Source organism: Lissotriton helveticus, chromosome 4_1 (assembly GCF_964261635.1).
Source record: "Lissotriton helveticus chromosome 4_1, aLisHel1.1, whole genome shotgun sequence".
Lineage (NCBI taxonomy): Eukaryota > Metazoa > Chordata > Amphibia > Caudata > Salamandridae > Lissotriton > Lissotriton helveticus.
The window spans coordinates 2047429805-2047449505 of NC_136063.1; the positions used below are offsets into that span (position 1 = coordinate 2047429805).

The following is a 19701-nucleotide window of genomic DNA, read 5'->3' on the forward strand; positions in this document are numbered from 1 at the left end:
TAACATCCATGCTGGTTGGACGATGGATGTAGAGCTTCGTAAAAAACCTGAAAATTCAACTCAAAACACAGTTAAAATACAGCAATGGTTGTGAGTTAAAATAGCAACACTACTGTAAGTCACCTGTTATGGATAGCTATTCACTTCATAACTTGCACAACAGCTCGGCAAACCGTAACTCACACACACAAAATACGCTGCTTATGACCTCACAATAAGTATATCAATAAATAAAAAACAAAAAGCAGCACAGCCTCTTTAAGTAAGAACACATACCAATTCCAATAAATAAAACTCTATTTGTACTTGTGTCATTGATAGTGGAAATATTTAATCTCACCAATGAGATCCTTTGTAAATGAAGGCCACATGTATCAACATTTGTAATAGCGATGACCTAATTGCGATTTTCAGTGAATCGCTATTAGGTAATCACTATTACAAATGTATAAAACTAATAGAGTTGCAATTAGCAAGTCCTAGGGGGTCTCAAATCGACCTACCTCATTAATATTAATGAGGTAGATCGCAGTTTGCAATCCCCTAGGAATCGCTAAAATCACAGGGATGTTGACCTGCTAGGTTCAGCAGACCGTCATGTCAGTGATTGTTTTAAAATAAAACAAACTTTTTTATTAAATGCAGCCAATTTTCCTTAAACGAAAACGGGCTGCGTTTTTTAAAAAACAAAATGAAAAGTTTTTGTTTCATTTTTTAAGAGCAAGGAGTGATCCATGGGACCACTGCCTGCTCTTAAAAAAGTGTTTGCATACATTCACAGAGGGGAAGAGGTTCCTTGGGGACCCCTTCCTGTTTGTGACTGGTTTACCACCAACCTAAAGTTGGTGGTAAATACTAATGGTTTGCATCCGCATTCATGGTCACAAAACATTCATACATACCACAGAGATTCGGTACTTGGAAGGGACGCCCTAAACCCGCCCCTTTCAAATACCGAATTGCAAACCCATTTTGCGATTCTGTCACAGGTTACCGAAGCGCAAAATAGGGTTTGATAAATGTAAAAAGCATTTTTTCCGTTCGCAAACGGGCCGATTCTGAGAATTGGCCCATTTGCGAATCTAAAAATGCTTGATACATGTAGCCCTATATCTGGAACTTCATTTGCGAGGTCATGAGCTTTGCGTTTCGTGTGAGATATATGGGTTAAAGACCGTTCTCCATCCCATTCTGTTATCATAGTGAATAGATGATGAAAAATAAGATTCAGTCCTCCTTCTCTTTCAGCTACTACTAGATTGCAGATTTTCTAAAGGCAGATATGTACCTCCATTTGTACTCAGTGCTTGATACTCTGTGCTAGCAGTTCTTTTCAAGCCTTACCCTTTGTCGGAACTTGCAACAGCTTAACATTATGAGTGGTCATCTTCTCAGACAATGTCTGTGCATAAAGTCTGCCAAATCAAGTCAAGTCAAGTGCTGCAGGAGCATTTTATTGCCAACAAATATAGTTAGCACAACTCTGTTCAGCTGGAAGAGTGATTACAGCAGCACCATGGTGATCTTTATCTGGACATTTTACCTGATGTGTCTCAATATGTTGAAGGGGACAAGCTATAACCTGTTGCCTCTCCTGAAGGCCTAGTTCCTGTTTGCTGGGCTTACTACTTGTTTAAAACCAAGCTATTAGGGTTTGTTATGCTTTAATGTTGGTGATTTAACGTACTAACAGTAGACATGTATGTGACTAAAGACAGTCAACCTCGCCCAGTAAGTAGGGGCTCTCAGCTGGACCTTTAACAGAGGCAAACAACTACTCTTCAACATTATGCAACTGTAAGAAATTGTATTGCTAGTTAAGGGGGGTGATTACCCACTTTAAGAAATAAATACAACTTCTGTGAGTGAAAACTACTAAAGTCACTGACTAAATTAACCAGAGTTCAACCCCCGGTAACAATGGCACAGAGCAGAAAATAGCAATGTGTAAAGTATTCATTCAGTACTAACAAAAGAGTGACCCCTTGGTCAATATGGTATATTTTATAACATGACTCAATTTTATGGATCTTCGTGACTATAAATATAAAGAATAATGCAAGTTTGATCTTAGAACGATTTCTGCACTTGCGTTTGTGTGTACCTTTATATCAGTAACGTTTTAGATTTTTAGGTTACTTACAAGATGTTTTGAAGCAAAAACTCCATCAACAATGGCACAACAAAAGGCTGCAATAACACCAAAACTTATAAAAACAATCGAGGCAACCAGCTGTGGAGAAAAAGAAAAGGTGTTCACCAATAAGACAGATAAAGGATGGTCATGCATAGCAATAATATCCAGTGCAAAAATCAACATTGCAATGTACTTTGAAAACCAGTAGGCCCTGTTCTGATTCCGAGTTTGTCAGCACACAGGTTCCTTTTATAGCAACAGAGCAATAACAATACCTTTGGGCACTTTATTGTAAATGTAAAATAGTGGGAACAACACGCAGATTTTGTCGCTTACCTCACCAAAATCGAAGTTTTTCCCCTGTTAAATTACGGCAAGTTTGACCTCATGAAATATAACAAAGGGCAAGATATTTAATGTATCCTGTAATTACTGGAGAGGATAAATACCACCCAACTCATAATTTCGACCCCTGCACAAACACAGAAAACACAGACCCACTCGTAATCAGGGCCTCAAGAAAGTTAAGTGTCTATCATTTGGGATTATTGTAGATGTATGTAGTACTTTTACCAAAATAGCTACACAGAAATGATTTTTTTTTAGAAAAAAACTACATTCAAAAACATATTTCAGTGAATATGTTTTGTTGGGTTATGTCGGGTGTATTTGTAGTGCGCACTATCACCCAGGGGGATCTTGGGGTTGAGCAGGTGTGCTTGCCTATTGGTGTTGAGCAGGTGTGTTTGTTTATCACCCAGGGGGATCTTGGTGTTGAGCAGGTGTGTTTGCCTATCACCCAGGGGGATCTTGGTGTTGAGCAGGTGTGTTTACCTATCAAACAGGGTGATCTTGGTGTTGAGCAGGTGTGTTTGCTTTTTCACCCGGGGGATCTTGGTGTTGAGCAGGTGTGTTTGCCTATCACACAGGGTGATCTTGGTGTTGAGCAGGTGTGTTTGTCTATCACCCAGGGGGAACTTGGAGTTGAGCAGGTGTGTTTGCCTATCACCCGGGGGGATCTTGGTGTTGAGCAGGTGTGTTTGCCTATCACCCGGGGGATCTTGGTGTTGAGCAGGTGTGTTTGTCTATCACCCAGGGGGATCTTGGTGTTGAGCAGGTGTGTTTGCCTATCACCCAGGGGGATCTTGGTGTTGAGCAGGTGTGTTTACCTATCAAACAGGGTGATCTTGGTGTTGAGCAGGTGTGTTTGCTTTTTCACCCGGGGGATCTTGGTGTTGAGCAGGTGTGTTTGCCTATCACACAGGGTGATCTTGGTGTTGAGCAGGTGTGTTTGTCTATCACCCAGGGGGAACTTGGTGTTGAGCAGGTGTGTTTGCCTATCACCCGGGGGGATCTTGGTGTTGAGCAGGTGTGTTTGCCTATCACCCGGGGGGATCTTGGTGTTGAGCAGGTGTGTTTGCCTATCACCCAGGGGGATCTTGGTGTTGAGCAGGTGTGTTTGCCTATCACACAGGGTGATCTTGGTGTTGAGCAGGTGTGTTTGCCTATCACCCGGGGGGATCTTGGTGTTGAGCAGGTGTGTTTGCCTATCACCCGGGGGGATCTTGGTGTTGAGCAGGTGTGTTTGCCTATCACCCAGGGGGATCTTGGTGTTGAGCAGGTGTGTTTGCCTATCACACAGGGTGATCTTGGTGTTGAGCAGGTGTGTTTGCCTATCACCCAGGGGGATCTTGGTGTTGAGCAGGTGTGTTTGTCTCCCACCCAGGGGGGAACTTGGTGTTGAGCAGGTGTGTTTGCCTATCACACAGGGAGATCTTGGTGTTGAGCAGGTGTGTTTGTCTATCACCCGGGGGGATCTTGGTGTTGAGCAGGTGTGTTTGCCTATCACACAGGGTGATCTTGGTGTTGAGCAGGTGTGTTTGCCTATCACCCAGGGGGATCTTGGTGATGAGCAGGTGTGCTTGCCTATCACCCAGGGGGATCTTGCTGTTGAGCAGGTGTGCTTGCCTATCACCCAGGGGGATCTTGGTGTTGAGCAGGTGTGCTTGCCTAGCACCCAGGGGGATCTTGGTGTTGAGCAGGTGTGTTTGCCTATCACCCAGGGTGATCTTGGTGTTGAGCAGGTGTGTTTGGCTAATTTGAACATAGGGCAGGAGGTTTAATCGAAGAGCCAGGGCTTTATCTGATGGAAACAGAGCTGCAGCTGGCAGAATGGCAGCCACAGAGGACCCATGAAGATAAAGCATAAGTGCAAGTAACAAAGCTATGAAGGGGGTGGATTCAGTGGGTCCTGGTGACTGGAATCTAAGCAGAGATGATGGAGCAGTAAAGCCGTGGTTAGGGGCTTAGGGAGACGATTTGCAAGATGTGCTACCCCGACCGGTCTACAAGGGGCCACCAGAGCATGTGGTCAACTGGGAATAGTAAAATATTGATAGCGACAAAGCCACTGGAAGCGAATAACTCTCCAACTTGTGGGCAGCATGTTAGATGCCATGTCTATGGATTATAAGGGGCCATTGAACAGAGAAAATCATGGTGATCTGCTTGACCCCTTCATGAGGTGAGTGGCCTGTCAGTGACATTAAGCGACACCAACAGATGGGTTGAGACTGTCTGACTTTCCGTTGCACAACAAGAACCAGAAGGCACTGCGGGAACTGTGTCAGCTGCCCTTGCTGGTGGGTCCACACCAGAGCAAAAAGAGAGTGCCATCCTGAAAAGACTGGAGTGCACCTTTTTGCTGTTGGAGGGGCTACTAAGCTCTTCCCTAATGAATATGGACTGGGCATAACTGCAGTGTAAACTAGAAAAAAAGGCATGGAGAATCAGAGTTGGAGTGCCAGGACTGACGGAACCCAAAACAGAGTCCTGTCTCTGTGGCAGAACCCGGTCAAAAGCACACCTGGCCATCAAGGGTAACCATCTGAAAGACATGCCAGGCCCAAAAGGCAAAGCGAAACCTTTGGTAAAGGAGATGCTGACTTGCCAGAGCCAATCCAAGGGAGACTCCTAGAAAAGGCTTAAGGAAGAAAGTGCTGTAGAAAGGGTAGCTAAACCCTTAATAAAGGCTTAAAAGGGTGGTTTTGCTCATTGAGGATGAGCATCAAAAAGAACCTGCAGGAGGACAAGTCTCCAGACAACAGGTCGATGAACCAGGAACACTTGAGGGGTAGTCATCCTCACAGAGCAAAATATTATTTTCCAGTAGAAATCGTAGAACTTGGAGAATCATTCTAGGTAGAACAATGTGAGAATTAGGGGAGTTCTAAAAGGATTGAAGGGGAACTACATTGAAAGTTATATTCACAAGTTCATTGCTATGGGTGAGTTTAACCTTACGTGGGACTCAGGAGGTGACAGAACACATGCCCACAGGTTTACCACGAGGAGCTTCCCTAAGGCCTTGAAGCGGGCACTTGGGGAGTTGGGGCTTCTAGACGCATGGCGTACTCCACACATTAAGGATGCTATAAAAAAAATTCTCATACTCTCACCGAAGCTGCTCAGGTCTGAACTATGTGTTTGTGATTAATGCGTTGGCCCAGGCCTTACACTCAGTCACATTCCACCCTATCGCATTATCAGACCACGCACCGGTGGATTCGACTTTGGAGTGGGAGGCTCCTCCCCTAAATATTGCTGCTGATTCTTTCCTAGGTCACATGTTTGAGATAAGCTCTTGCGGAATGATCTATAGAAAACAATTAAGGAATATTTACAGGTGAACCCACACAACCCCACCCACTCCAATAATTGGGATGCCTGTCAGGCAGTGGTGGGGGCAATACATTGCACTGAACTCGTCATTAAATAAACAAAGTGCCAAGGAGAGATTGACTCCATCTTTATACCACAGAACAGTTACAGAAGAGAGTCTGACTCATCCCTACCAAAAGAATGTAACCGCCTTCAGAGGGAAGCTTAACGCTATCTATTCTAATTGGGCAGAACTCACTCTCCTTCGAGTCCAACGCACAACTTAAGAACAGGGTAACAAAGTGGGCCCCCATTTAACGTGGCTACTGAAGGTTAAGAGGGAGAAGGAATATATTGGGGATATTAATCGAGAAATAGGAGACATTGCATCTTCAAAGCAAAAGAAGGGGGCTCCCCGTAGGGTTTTGATGATATAGGCAGGCCAAAGGGGAAAGAACAACTGTATAGAGAAGGAGAGAAGGCACCCTGCCTGATATTTCTAGTGGTCCTAGCTCGAGTGTCCTGTATCGCGCATTTGGCCGACCGAGGCAGCCGGCGGAATCCCATCGGAAGACGACGACCGACTTCATGACGGAACTCGAGTGAGCGGCATTCCGGCATGATTCCAACATAGTCGGTGGAATACCAACCTAAAAGCCCGGCTCTGTCCATTTTAAGGAATATCTGACCTAATTGCGTCGAATCTGCCCGCGGGACTGAAGGCACAGTATTAGTGCTTGCAGGACTACCTACTATCGCAAAAGTCGTCATAGACAGCTATGTGACAGGATCAACCGCTTACCTGATGACCTACAGGACTGTCCTGAAAAGACGACAGAATAATTGACAGACTAACATCACGGAAGAGAATACGACGAACAGTGACCGGCTTTTCGTTATCCCTGGTTCCCGATCTATATGAGCCACCTGGTTGAGCAAGGCGCTTTGTAAATCCCACCAGAGGAACCACGAGTTGATACCCAATAGCTTGGTAACAACTGGAATTCATCTCCTCCTGAATTTGTGAAGGTGGTCTTTAAATCGTATGCCTTTCCAACAAAACAAACAGATTTTATTCCTGTCCCCTGCCCAGCTTACTACCCTGGCCCTGACGAAGGTGTGGCCACCTTGGCCTTTCACCGAAACGCGCGTCGGCACGTTTTCCCAGGAATACGGCATTTTGTCCTAACTACACCAGGACCCGTACTAATACCATCTGCCTGGAGGAACCCCCCGATTTAGGCAATTTACTGAATATCTATTGTTGTCTACGCCAGGACTATATGAATGGAGGAATGAAAGTTGAATGTTCCAATAATAGTTAGAGAAAACCCTTGTGTGAATGAGTGTGGTAGTTTGTTTGAAGTGTGGTCAGTACTGGGCTTATCTTAATTCAGAAAAGAATCTTTGCTATGTGTTTTGTAAAATATCACTTTGACTATTTAATTTATACATGTCTGTCCTTTGAAAATTACAAATAATATATTCAAAAAGAGAAAAATAAAAAATATGTATTTTTACAATATATGTTGTTGAGTCTGTTTGGATTGACCTGGTTCTTGTCCTGTGCAGCTTCAGCCTCTGGGCTAACCACCCCCCCTTCTCCTATCATGTTTGGATCCTCTAGCTAGGACCACTAGAAATATCAGGCAGGGTGCCTTCTCTCCTTCTCTATACAGACATTGCATCTTCAGACACTGAGAAGGCACATATTTTGGGCTTTTCTATAAGACCCTATATACGGCAGAAAGGACAGACAAGCAGACCCAACTGGACTATTTAGGTGAAGTAGGCTTACCTCGGGTGACAGAAGCGCAAAACAAATTACTAGGGAGTCCAATTATGGAGGAGGAGGTTTGCAAGGCGATAACAGGCCTGAAATTACATAAATCACCTTGGCCCATTGGCCTGACAGCCCAATTTTCTAGGACATTTAGCCCTAGGCTTATCCCTCACTTGGTGACACTTTTTAATTACGTGGCCAAATCAGGAGAGGTCACTCCATCTATGAGTGAGGCAATTATTTCCGTCCTACCAAACCAGGGCAAAGGTCCCTTGGCTAATGGCTCCTATCACCACATAGCACTTTTAAAATAAAATATTGGCTGTTAGATTGGATGATTTACTTCCAGATTCGATCCATCCAGAACAATCTGGACTTTTCAAGGGTAGACAGACACACAATAATATACAGAGAGTAGTCCACCTGTTTGAGAAAGCTACTAAAAAGTTGATACTGGGGGTCTTAGTGGCACTTGATGCCGAGAAGGCTTTTGACTGGGTGGACTGGTCCTTTTTATTCCATACCCTGAGGAGGTTTAGTTGTTGCGATCAGTTCATTACCAAGATTGTGGCCAATTACCTGATGGTCAGAGCCAGCATATTGGTGAAAGGTGTGAGCTCTGAGCTCTTTCAGTTAGATAGAGGGAAGAGACAAAGGTGCCCCCTGTCACCTTTGTTGTTTGCTTTTAGCATTGAACCACTGGCAGCCAAGATACGCTCGACTCCTCATGTTCAGGGCATTAATTTTGGTTCCACAGAGCACAAAATCTAAATATTTGCAGATGATGTACAATTGTCTCTGACCTTTCCTCGGACCTCCCTGGAGGCTCTCCTAGTGGAATTGAATTAATTTGAACAGGTGAGGGGTTTCGTACCAACTTACCAAAATCCTTCTTACTCAACCTAACCTTGCCCTCATCAGAAGTAGAAACGATCGGGACAGCTACGCCTTTCCAATGGTCTAGGAAAGATAGTATGTACTTGGGTATTAAGATAACCCCAAACTTTCAGCTCTCTTTTGCGCTAACTATCCACCATTATTGCAACAATTGTAGTCTGATTTCAAAAGATGGGCGCCCATGTATCTCTCTAGGCTCGGGAGAATCCATGCTGTTAAGATGACGGCTTTACCCAAGTTGCTACACATATTTCAGGGGCTCCCTATCGAATTGGATCAAGGGGTCCTACCGGCCTTGCAATCCTTGGTGATATGCTTTATTTGGCAAAAAGGCAGGACATGTCTTCCATACAAATTGTTACTCCTACCCAAAGCTTCGGAGGGTCTAGGTCTGACAGACTTTAATCTTTATTACAAGGCATCCCAGTTGAGGCTGATCCCTGAACGGTCTGCATGGGAGTCGGACAAACACTGGCTCCACATGGACAGAGCAGTGTCGGGGAGGTATATATGGGATTTGTTGTGGAAGGTTATTGCGAAATGCCCCCTAACGTCTTCCTGAGCACACCCACGTGAGCCACCGTTAAAGTGTGGGATGAAGTGAACAGGTTGGCAGCATTGACTGCCTTCCCTTCCCTTTTTACTCCATTTCATTACAATCCGAAGTTCACCCCAGCATTACAACTGGGCCCCTTCGAGGCTTGGAGGACGAGAGGCTGTATTACTATATCCAACTTATTCAATAGCTGAGATATTCTGATGTTGGACCATTGCCAATGGGATTGCCAACTCCCACCCACAGAACAATTGCATTATAATCAATTAAAACACTGGGGGCTTCAACAAGGTGCGGGCGGCAGCCACTAGAGTTCTCACCCGTATTGAGCAATTTGCATGGAAGGGGTGTGGCTCTAATGGGTGTATCTTTATCTTAGACACTATGCCCCCCCCCCAGCCATGTCATATGGCGCTCTGGGAACGAATTCTAGTTTACCTCATTCTAGAGGCAAGCTGGTCTAACTTTTGAGGGATATTCCCCGGTTCAACCACTCGATGGCTATGAGGGAGTCCCACTAACTAACAAACTAGTATTTGATTGGTACCGTTATCACACCAAACATGAAAAAAAATCCCTCACACATCTGCCCTATGTTGGAGATGTTGTGGAATGATAGGCGATTTAAGACATATCTGCTGGGACTGCCCGACTATTTGCCCTTTTTGAGATGAAATCTTAGCCCAACTTAAAGAAATGTTGGGGTACCTGGTCCCTAGCGGCCCAGGTTTTGCACTACTAGGGTTGAGAGATGACTCTCTAAAATGCCAAACGATCGCGGATTAGTCAGTGACGTGGCTTTGTTTGGGTGCTGCAAAGATGGCGGCCACATGGAAACGTAAAGAGGCAGCCTCACTGACTCAATGGTATGTGAGTTTGTGGCAGGCAATCATGATGGAGTGCAGAGTGGACATTTTATCCGACACCTATAAAAACTTTGACTATGTCTGAGGTCCCTTGGTGAATTACCTCTTTACAGGCCTACCACTGTTTACCTGTCCTATCCGAACGAGGGCTCGGCATCTCTTTCAGTTTTAAACAAGTAACATCCCTTATGCCCTTGGGGGGGAACGGAGTTCCAGGCCACACTGTCATCATGCTCCTTGTATGTTCCATTTGGGGGAGACGGAGAGCCTTCCTGTATTGTCAAGGATGTCCCCATCTACCGTTAATTAGTTAATGGGTTATGATTTGAGGGGAGGAGTGTATACAGGCTCAATGGGTTGTTATACCTGCTTGTTCAAAGTGCGGGCAATGTGCATGATGGTGCAAACTGGTTAATTCCACTCAATGTAAAATCTGTATACCTAAAGGGCTGTCCAAACATTATGTCTGGTGATTGCCTGGGGGTATTAATCTCATCCTCAGGTTTCACTCATGGTGCCAAATGTAATGCATCTTATTCCATGATTGTCTTAACTGATCCCATGTAGACATACAGAGCTGCTCGCCGTAGCTGTTCGTTTCTGTATGCCGGGCAGGCAATCACCAGGCCTAATGTATGGTCTATTTTAATCACTTTTTCTTTACTGTTGAAGCAGAGTGACAGTCTATCTCTGGTCCTGATGAATGCCCATGAACTTATGTAGTCAGCTAGGGGCAGAATCATGTTGATTCTTTAGATAGGGTAGTTGTTACCCCCTTTCTTCGCTGTTTTTAAATATACCGGAAGGAGGGCACCAGAATAAAATAGTTTTCGTCTACTGGGAGGTAGTTTTAATCACTGTTCTCTTTCTTCTTGCACTCAGCCCCTCACCTACGAATATTGCCATCTTGCTCATCAAAAACACCACAGCTCCTCCCAATATTTATGGGAGTTGTAGCCCACACAAGGTACCTTGCGATCCTTGTGCGAGGAGGGAGCCCAATAATAAAGCATGTCTCCTTCGGGTGAGTGAGGGTTCTCGTCCTTAACGGCTCGTTGCTATTCCTTAATACTACTGAAGGTACATATTGTTGTTTATTCAGTTCTTAGGAACAGTACCTTTGTGGTAGGATAAAATGCTCTAATGGAGACCCTATGTGTGATTTATAAATAGAAAATAATAAAGACAGTTTTGTCAAACAAAAGAAGTTATATTCAGAGATCTTTCTGGTCCACTCTGGAACTGAGAGGTTGGGAAACAGTGGAGTTGGTTAGAACAGAGAGAACGGGACTCTCAGGCCAACACACAAACCTGCCTCCCAAACATGGATCATCATAGTAAACAATTATGGACACAGGAAGAAAGAGGGAGTACAAGGCATGTATTTAGCCTTATCGGCTAATTGCTGGGGGCTAATTACATGCCTACAGAAGGGAGAATCTCTTCCAGGTTTCCTTCCAACGGCAAAGACAACAGTTTTTTGCATGAAGCAAAGAAAATTGCACTTGGATGAAAAACAGGGCAAGTATAGAGTGAACACAAAGGACCACTGACTGTCTCCCAGTGGCAGGTGGTATAAAGGGTCAGGAGGGAGGATTGCAAAACCAAAAATAGAAACTGTAGCCAGGAAAGGGAAGGATCGAGCAATGAAGCAATGATCAAGCAGATACAGAAAGTTAGGCTCCATGCAACAGAGGCAGATAGAGCCACTTGCTTCCCAGCAGAAGATTGTATCTGAGGGATTGGACAGGCTTCTTCAAGCATTCACTCTGGCGTTCCTTTTACCAGAAAATTTGTTAGAGGGAAAAGTTGGTGGCGGGAGGGCAGTATGTGGACAGGGAACCTATTCTACCGGTCATTAGTCAGTCCTGTAAGGGTTGACTGGTTCATTATAGCCAGTTCTGTTCTTGACCTACAGCTATATTTTTGTATTAATTGTTGTGTGGGAATGGTGCTCGACTGGGAGCAAACTGAGTTTGACCATACTCTGTCCGGTACTTACCTTGCATTCATCGCTGCCCTGAGAGGCTTTGTCTGAGTGGCTGGTAGGGAACTAGTAGGGGGTAGCAAATATAAACATTTGACAACTAATGGATAGGAAGGTCAATTTTATCTCCTTTAATATGGGGAGCCTAAATTGTCCATCCAAGAGAGTGACGTCCTCCAAGCTTCGAGGCACCTGAAAGCCGACATCTCCTTTCCAAAAAAGACCAACATGCTTCAGAGGTTGTGATGTAAGGTGACATAGTTTGTGTCTCATACGCTGCATGCTATACAGGACTCCAAGGTGGATAAAGAAGAAGGATCATTAGTCCTGAATGGATAGCTTAAAGGGAGGGAGGTATTGGCAGCCATGGTACGCTTTGCCCCCAAGCCACTTATAATATGTAGGGACTTGAATCTGGTGACGGGTGATCTTAGGGACAAACAGAACATCTGGACTTTGACATGAAAGGGTCAGAAAGGAAGCAGGAGCTTACAGACAAGGGTTTACTAGCGTCTTGGAGAACTTTACATCCTATCTAAATGGGCGACTTGCTCTTAACAGCATCACATAAGGCCAATTCCAAACTTAACCAGCTCCTAGTGAATCAGAAATTAGGCTCCTCTCTGGCGAAGGCAGAATGCAGGGCTGTGTCACTGTCAATTGCTTTCTGGTGATTTGCATGTTTAAAAAGGAGGCCAAATCCTTCCTCATTGGTAAATTCCACGGCTAAACCCAGTTCCCCAACCACCACAGAGACTATTGACTCCCTCCGTCGACCTTTCACCCTACCAAGAACCCTGGGGCCGGTCCTCAGCAACTGTAATATTAACTGTATTTTGTACACTTCCATCCCTCTTGTACACAGCAGCACCCCCCCCAACCCTTCCTAATTTATGGTATATTCTTGTGATCCCATACCTCTTGTACAACTCTATGACTCTGTAAAGCGCTCTGATACCCTAACGGTTCAAGTTCCCGCTCTATAAAACACATAAATAAAATTGGGCCGGAGGGTGAAGAAAAGGAGAAAACCTGGAGGTCTGTGTGTATGTTGTAATTATATAGGGCAAACCTACCCAAAGGTCTGTGCAGTCCTGTACAGACTATGACACAGTGTTACTAAGACAGTGCATCAGAGAGGATCCACTTTTACGACACAGCCTTGTGCAAATTCCATGTTGGAATTTACAAAGCCATACAAATCAAGATGTGCATGTTTTTGTGTGGGATTTTGTCTCAAAAGTAACGCCAGGAAGCATATTGCACTATCTTGTGTTACCTTGTGTCAGGGAGAAGTTACATGGGTGCAGCAGCATGGGAGTTGCATGCATCAAACTATATTGACACAAAACTATATTTACTAAAGTCAGTAAACATGGGTTTGTGCTAACATAGTGAACCTGCCCGAGGCTGGTGTAACGAGAAGAAATATCTTTATTTCTCTGCTTTACTTCCTCTTTGCATGTATGCTGCAATGGACCATACACAGAGGAAAAAGCTTCAAAGAATAGTTTTTGTGCAGGAAGGTACCCCTGCCTGCATAAAAACGATTGTGGCCACAATGCAGGCACAGAGCGAGAAGAACTGTGTCACATCTTAGTAGATATAACGCATTTCTGCTCTCTCTGTTTGACGAAACACAGCACAGCAATTTCACCAAGTTGCGTCAAAGTTTAGTAACTCGCGGCCTATGTTTAATGTGTTGCAAGGTTAAATGTTGGGTTCCTCAAGGAACTGGTATTCAGGGTAGAGGTGGTAAATGAAATGAAAGAGTTTTTAATATTCAGTAATAACAGGTCTTTAAACCTTGAAGCTGTTTGGGACTCACTTAAGTCAGAGGACATCTTATTGCAGCGGCTACTTGACTAAAAGCGATTAGAGAACGGATTCTCTCAAATCCCAAGCAGAGTCGAAAGTAGCATAGAGAGCACGGAGCATACAATATATTATTGATAAAGTTAAGATTCTCTATATTTGCCACGCTTTGTTCAAGCCAGGAGCAATTGCTTTTCTCTGATCCGCACAAATATCTTTTTAGACCTGAAAACAAAATAGACCTCGATGAAGTAGGCAAGACTCTGACCCAAAGGTGTATCCAGAGCTGGACACTATATACATCTGTATAGGGCATGTGATTGCTCAGTCTCGATCGAAGATGTATCCAGACCCAAACAGAACGTAGGTCTATGCAGGACATGTAAATTCTCAACCCTAATAAAAATGTATCTCGGCCTAAACACTCAACAGGCCTCTGCTGGGCAGGTGACAAAACAGAGATGAGTCCAAATCTGAACCGAAGGAGCAGGCAGCGCTGTCTTAACGCATGAGCACGCGGGGCAGTTCCCCGGGGACCCCACCAGCATAGGGGCCCGTGCAGACCAGAAGTTAACACTAATGTTCCGTTAAACATTTTTATTCCTGTGAGTGGTCGTGTAGGCAGGGCCCAGTGCACTGCTTCGCCCGGGGGCCTATAAAGCGGTTAAGACGGCCCCTTCGAGCAGGTGGTCGTGGTGGCCTTAACAACCCAGGTGAAATACGTAATTGTGCATTAGGACATGTGGGCTTTGTGGTTGGTTATATGAAAAAAGAATGGAGCTCGAACTGCAGTCAGTAATAACAATGACACTTTAACCGCATGCGCGCTAGCGGGTTTTCCCGCTGCGCGCTGAGATTTTGAAAATCGCGCGTTACGTGACAAAGTCAGCTCGTCATGCGCGTAGCGCAGGTAACGCCCATGATGAGCTGGCTTTGTCATGCGCGTCGAAGGGGTTAATGTGTAACTGTTAGTAAATCGAGTGAATGCAGCAGCAGACTATGGTGGACTGTAACTGGTGACATGGCTGTGATATACTGATATACCTTTCGACATTTTAGAGTTTCGCACAATAAATGGAAAAAAAATAAAGATGCTCAGATTTTTAACTGACCTCAGTTTTGCTTAAATAGGACACCATATAAAGCGAAATATACCCATGTAGCTAAAGGTAATATTAAGCTTAAGAAATAGAACCAATGGGTGATGAGCATAGAAATGTGAATACCAAAAATAAAGTACTTTGTAAAATCTGAAAACTGGGAGACGAATCACAATCATACATTGGTATATTTGCTTTGTTTAAATGTTATAACATCCAAACAAACTCACCATTTGTCTTTTATTCTCTATTAAATTTGCTCCAATTATTCCAAGAAAGGACCCGAAACCAAGCTGCAAAACAAATCTAGGCATGAGATGTCTACATCAACATTTCAATACAGGTAACTAGGTCCACATTAACACGTTACTAAATTGTGAATTTACATTTCGTGCAAAACATTTTTTTTCATAAAGTTGCTTTTAAAGTGCTTCTCTCATCGAATACTTTTGAAGTCGTTTGTGACGTTTTAGGTAAAAAAAGAAATACCTAGCAACAGGGGCCGGGGCAAGGGGCTAAGGGGGTGGCTATAGGGGAGGGAGCAAGGGACTCTGGGGGTGGCCACAGGGAAGGGGTCAGGGGACTAAAGGGGTGTGTGGTTCATAGGAGGAGAGGTTATGGGTTTCTGCGAATGCGCGCTGAGCAAGTTGGGTGTGTTCCGTAAAGAGGGCAGCGAATGATGTTAGGGAAAGAAAAAGAAATGTATATATAAATGCATATGAGGGTGAAAACGAGCAAACAAATTGTATTTACAATAACATAAATTTGCATAGGAATCAACTGCAATACGAAGACAGCCCATTCTCAGGTGCAGTGAGTGATGTGGCACATGGAAGGTGATATTATTGTCTACAGAAGGAAGAGGTGTGGCGCCGCGGCCAGGGCGACTGACGCTGGAATCTGGGGACCACGGTTCGATCCCCGGCTCCGGCGGCAGGTTAGCCCAGCACCATGCGACTCTGGGCAATAGCTTGCTTAATCTTCCCGACGGCCCCCAGCGCCTAGAGACCCTAACGGGTGATTGTGCGCTTTACACATGTGGATATTATTACATCCTGCCGCAGGGCAAGGCCTGGGGGTACTAGGAATAATTGCAGTTCAAATGATTATTTTCCCTAGGTTGCACCTGCACCTCCTGAAAAAGGGGGAATTCTGGGTAATCCCTTGTTACCTCGCGTAAATATACAGAACAAACAGGGATCTCTCATTTTGGAAAAGTGTTCATTTGGATTACGATTGTGCCAGGCTATCCAGGGGCGCAGGAGGCCTCACTCCTAGACCCCACTGCATTTCCTGAACAAGATGCACATTTGAAGCTGGCCAGTGGAGAAATCCCAGGGGATGTCCCGAGCCCTCCAGCCCAGTGGGGGCAGACAGCGGCCACTGCCAGCTATAAGCTCACTGACGCCACAGCCAACCCAGCACCATCCTTCCACCCCGCAAGGTCATCCCAGAATCAGATGGCGAACGCTGCCACCCAGAGCTGTGGGGCAGGGGGTTGGCAGCCCCGTGGCAGTGCCTGGTATAATTCCACATGCTTAGTGCAATCCCCACCTCTACATTATAATGGCAGGCTGAGCGATGGGATGATGGTGGAGGGAAGCTGCGACCTCCTTCCTCTCATAACTTTCAAGTTAGGTAGAGTTTTGGGCCAGGCCAGCTCACTTATTTTGCAGCCGCTCCAGGCAACGGGAAATCTTTCACACTTATGTCACAATCCACCCTCAGCCCAATAAGACATATTTTAATGTAGTTGGTCAACAATACAGACAATAAATAATGAGATTGAGATCTAACAGATCTCAATATGTTCAACAACAAAAATGTGAAAAATAATTACATTAATAGCACCAAAATTCAAAAAATAGAAAAAGCAATACAGACCCAGTGTGATATCCAAAGGAAGATAGAAGACATTTGTCTTGAAAAACTGCACAAAATGCATACCGTTTGGAAATTTGTGAAGATTTTTCTTTTTAAAGGAAAAAAGTGGAATGAAAAAATGTTTAGCAACAGTAGGCTTTTAGGTCTGGCTGCAGACAGCATCACTGTGATAATACGTCATGTTATTCTTAAAAACTACAATACTCCGATAAGAACTACAGAGATAGAGTGGCTTTGGGTCAGCCACTTTCAGCCATTGGCCTTCATGTGCTTGTCATTGTTTGGCAGCTCTTAAATGACAAGTTAATCAAGGCCAGGACTTTTTGCATTTCCTCACTTACGTTCTCGTGAGATTTTAACGCTGGGGCATCTAGTAGTACTTTTGGTAGACAAGACCCATTGTGTGCTCATGTATTTACTTTGATGCCATGATGACGTTTTAATTGCTAGTTAATGGTTGTTTTAGGAAGAGCTGCTGTTTGGTTTATAGAGCCGTCACAAATTACAAATCTTTTATTACAAATCTTTTCATAACACTTTTCTTTGAGGATACCGCGTAACTCTGCATATGCAGTTTGCTCAGCAAAGTAACCCCACTCCCAGCTTGCATACTGTTGTAAGCAAACGTTTTGCATCACTGCGACATTTTCTTTTGTAGGAGAGTTGGACGGAAAAGTACACAGTGGCACAGCTATTATCAAACATTTCCCCAGACCTATTGGCTTTGCCAAGATTTGTACTATTTCTACCACAACCAATAGGAAAGGAAAAAGAAATCAGGAAAATGAACAGAAGAGGAACACAAAGACAGGGAAGGAGTAAAATATAGAGGGTGGAAGGGTGGGCAATTGGTTAGGAGTAAGTTGTAGGGTAGTGACGGGGACCCACAAAAAAAGGGTTAATTGAGACAAAGGAAGAAGATGAGGATTGGGAACCAATTTTTTTAAAAGAGTGCTAGTTTGTGATGGTAGCTGCGAGGATGCCCACCCTCCCAAAGAAAATAAACACATATGTAATAAAAGGTCAATATGAGGGAGGAACAGAGTAGTGGGAAGGAAAGGAACAGAACATCTGACTGAAACATAGTGGAAACAAAGGGAGTCGGAGAGGTGTGGTGCAGACTCAGGGGTCTCCACCCAAAGAGCAATAGCAAAATAAAAAGGTTTTAAAAAAGGAAGAAAGAAACCACAGGGGATAAGAGTCAGGCAGAGTCGATTGGATGGCAAACAGGATGAATTCAGTCAATTGAGAAAAAAGACAACTTTCAGAGATGAGCAGTGGCAATACAGTGGCGCTGCGCCAGGAGGAGGCGAGAGGCCTCCACCACCAACCAACTGCCCACACCTTGGTATACCTACTGTCCAGACTGACTGACCATTCAGCCTCTACCGAACCTTCATTGCCATTGCCTCTACCGAACCTTCATTGCCATTGGGTAGTCTCGACCCGCCCCTGCCTAGAGAACCCATGGAACAAGCCCCCCCCCTTTCCCTTGTCCCATTTCCTTCCTGGTCCTCCCATTACTAACCTGTTCCCCCACCCCTGGCCCAAATCTAATAGCTCCCATTGGTTGAATCTTTTACCACACTTATCTCAGCACAAGCCGCTCCACTTTATCACTAGGCCTGCCCCGCTACCGGCAACCTTGCATCAGAACACCTCCACTACTGCCCAGGCGTATTCCTGCCTATTGCTGTGCATTATTTAATGCTGTATGAGGTGTTGGGATATTATATGATGGGGTAAAATGGGGCCTGCTTTTACCACTGTTTGTATTTTTGACAAAATGCAATGACAATCGATTTAAAAAAATCTAATATATTTTGCAATACTGTAAGAATCATAAATCTTTAAAATGATGAGAAGATTCAAAGAAAAGGGTTAAAACACGTTGCCAGGAATCCAATACAACAATTCATTTTTTAGAGCAAGTGCTACCTGAGTTCTGCTGAAGCTACTGGATTCTGAGCTGGGACAAAAATTCTTAGTCTATGAAATTACAAATCAGGCGGTTGGGTGCTCTAAAATGAATATTTTTCGAGAGGAGCGGGGACAAAAAACCTTCCCTGACTGGGGTAGCTCTGTCACTGTTCGGTTCTCTATACGGCCTTGTGTTAGTCCTCCGGTGGACTCCATAATATAGGATTCCGGTGAATGTGCTCCACAGATTTTGACCACATTCACCAGCAGAGGACACAGCTCTGCTGGTCAGCTGGTGTACCCAATATCTATGCTCCCTCAAACCACGGGAGACAGACTGCTGGTGGCAGCTGCATCAGTTTATGGGGACATTTGATGGCAGGACAAGAAGTAGGATCAAAAGAAATCCTGCCGGTGTGGCATTCCTTAGAAGGATGAGAATTTATATTGACCGAGGCATAGACACAGGCAGGCTGCAGACCGAAGGACATACAGCGAGGTACAGCTTGAGCTTCGATGAGGTGAATCACCACCAAGACTATGCTGACCATCTAATAACAACCAGAAGTACAATTTATTGTCGTTTAGTTCCTACAAATCTATATAGAATCTGTCCGTTTAGACAACATAAAGTAAATGATTGGTGTCCAGACTGATTCCAGACACCCCCATAGAATATGTTAGCCTTTAGACCAGCTATCACACTGTGCCACCATAAGCCCCCTAACCTTACAAAGCAGTGAATAGTTTCTGGCAACTATCAAACATGACACCCGTTGATCCTTCAGGGATGGTGGAAACAGTACAGGACCTTTCACTCAGTCACTCGTGCTCACTTGGTCTCAGAGAGGTACACAGAATACAGAGATACACAGAATAAACAATGGGGATGTTTTCAATGAGCTTTTTTTTTAACCATCGTCATTCTAGTATCAAATATGTTTGCTGCGACAATCATTAGACAGAAACAGATGTATAAGATTATAAGCACCAACAGAGTAAATAAAAGGTAGAATTCCTCCATGGTGCTAAAACAGTGAATAAATATATGCAGGCATATAGATACATAGCATTAATCAAGCATACTCCTAAGATG

At 44.4% G+C, this 19701-nt stretch overlaps 1 protein-coding gene across 2 annotated transcripts in view; it reads right to left on the reverse strand.

The window, feature by feature from the left end:
- The window catches only part of TMEM255A (transmembrane protein 255A), a 239109-nt gene that overhangs the window by 42411 nt on the left and 176997 nt on the right, over positions 1–19701 (reverse strand). For both annotated transcript variants that reach the window (XM_078688730.1, XM_078688729.1), the window contains exons 3-4: positions 15032–15094; positions 2144–2233 (exon numbers count right to left, since the gene is read on the reverse strand). In XM_078688730.1, coding sequence (XP_078544856.1) covers positions 2144–2233; positions 15032–15094 — 153 coding nt within the window. The remainder of the gene's footprint in view (positions 1–2143; positions 2234–15031; positions 15095–19701) is intronic.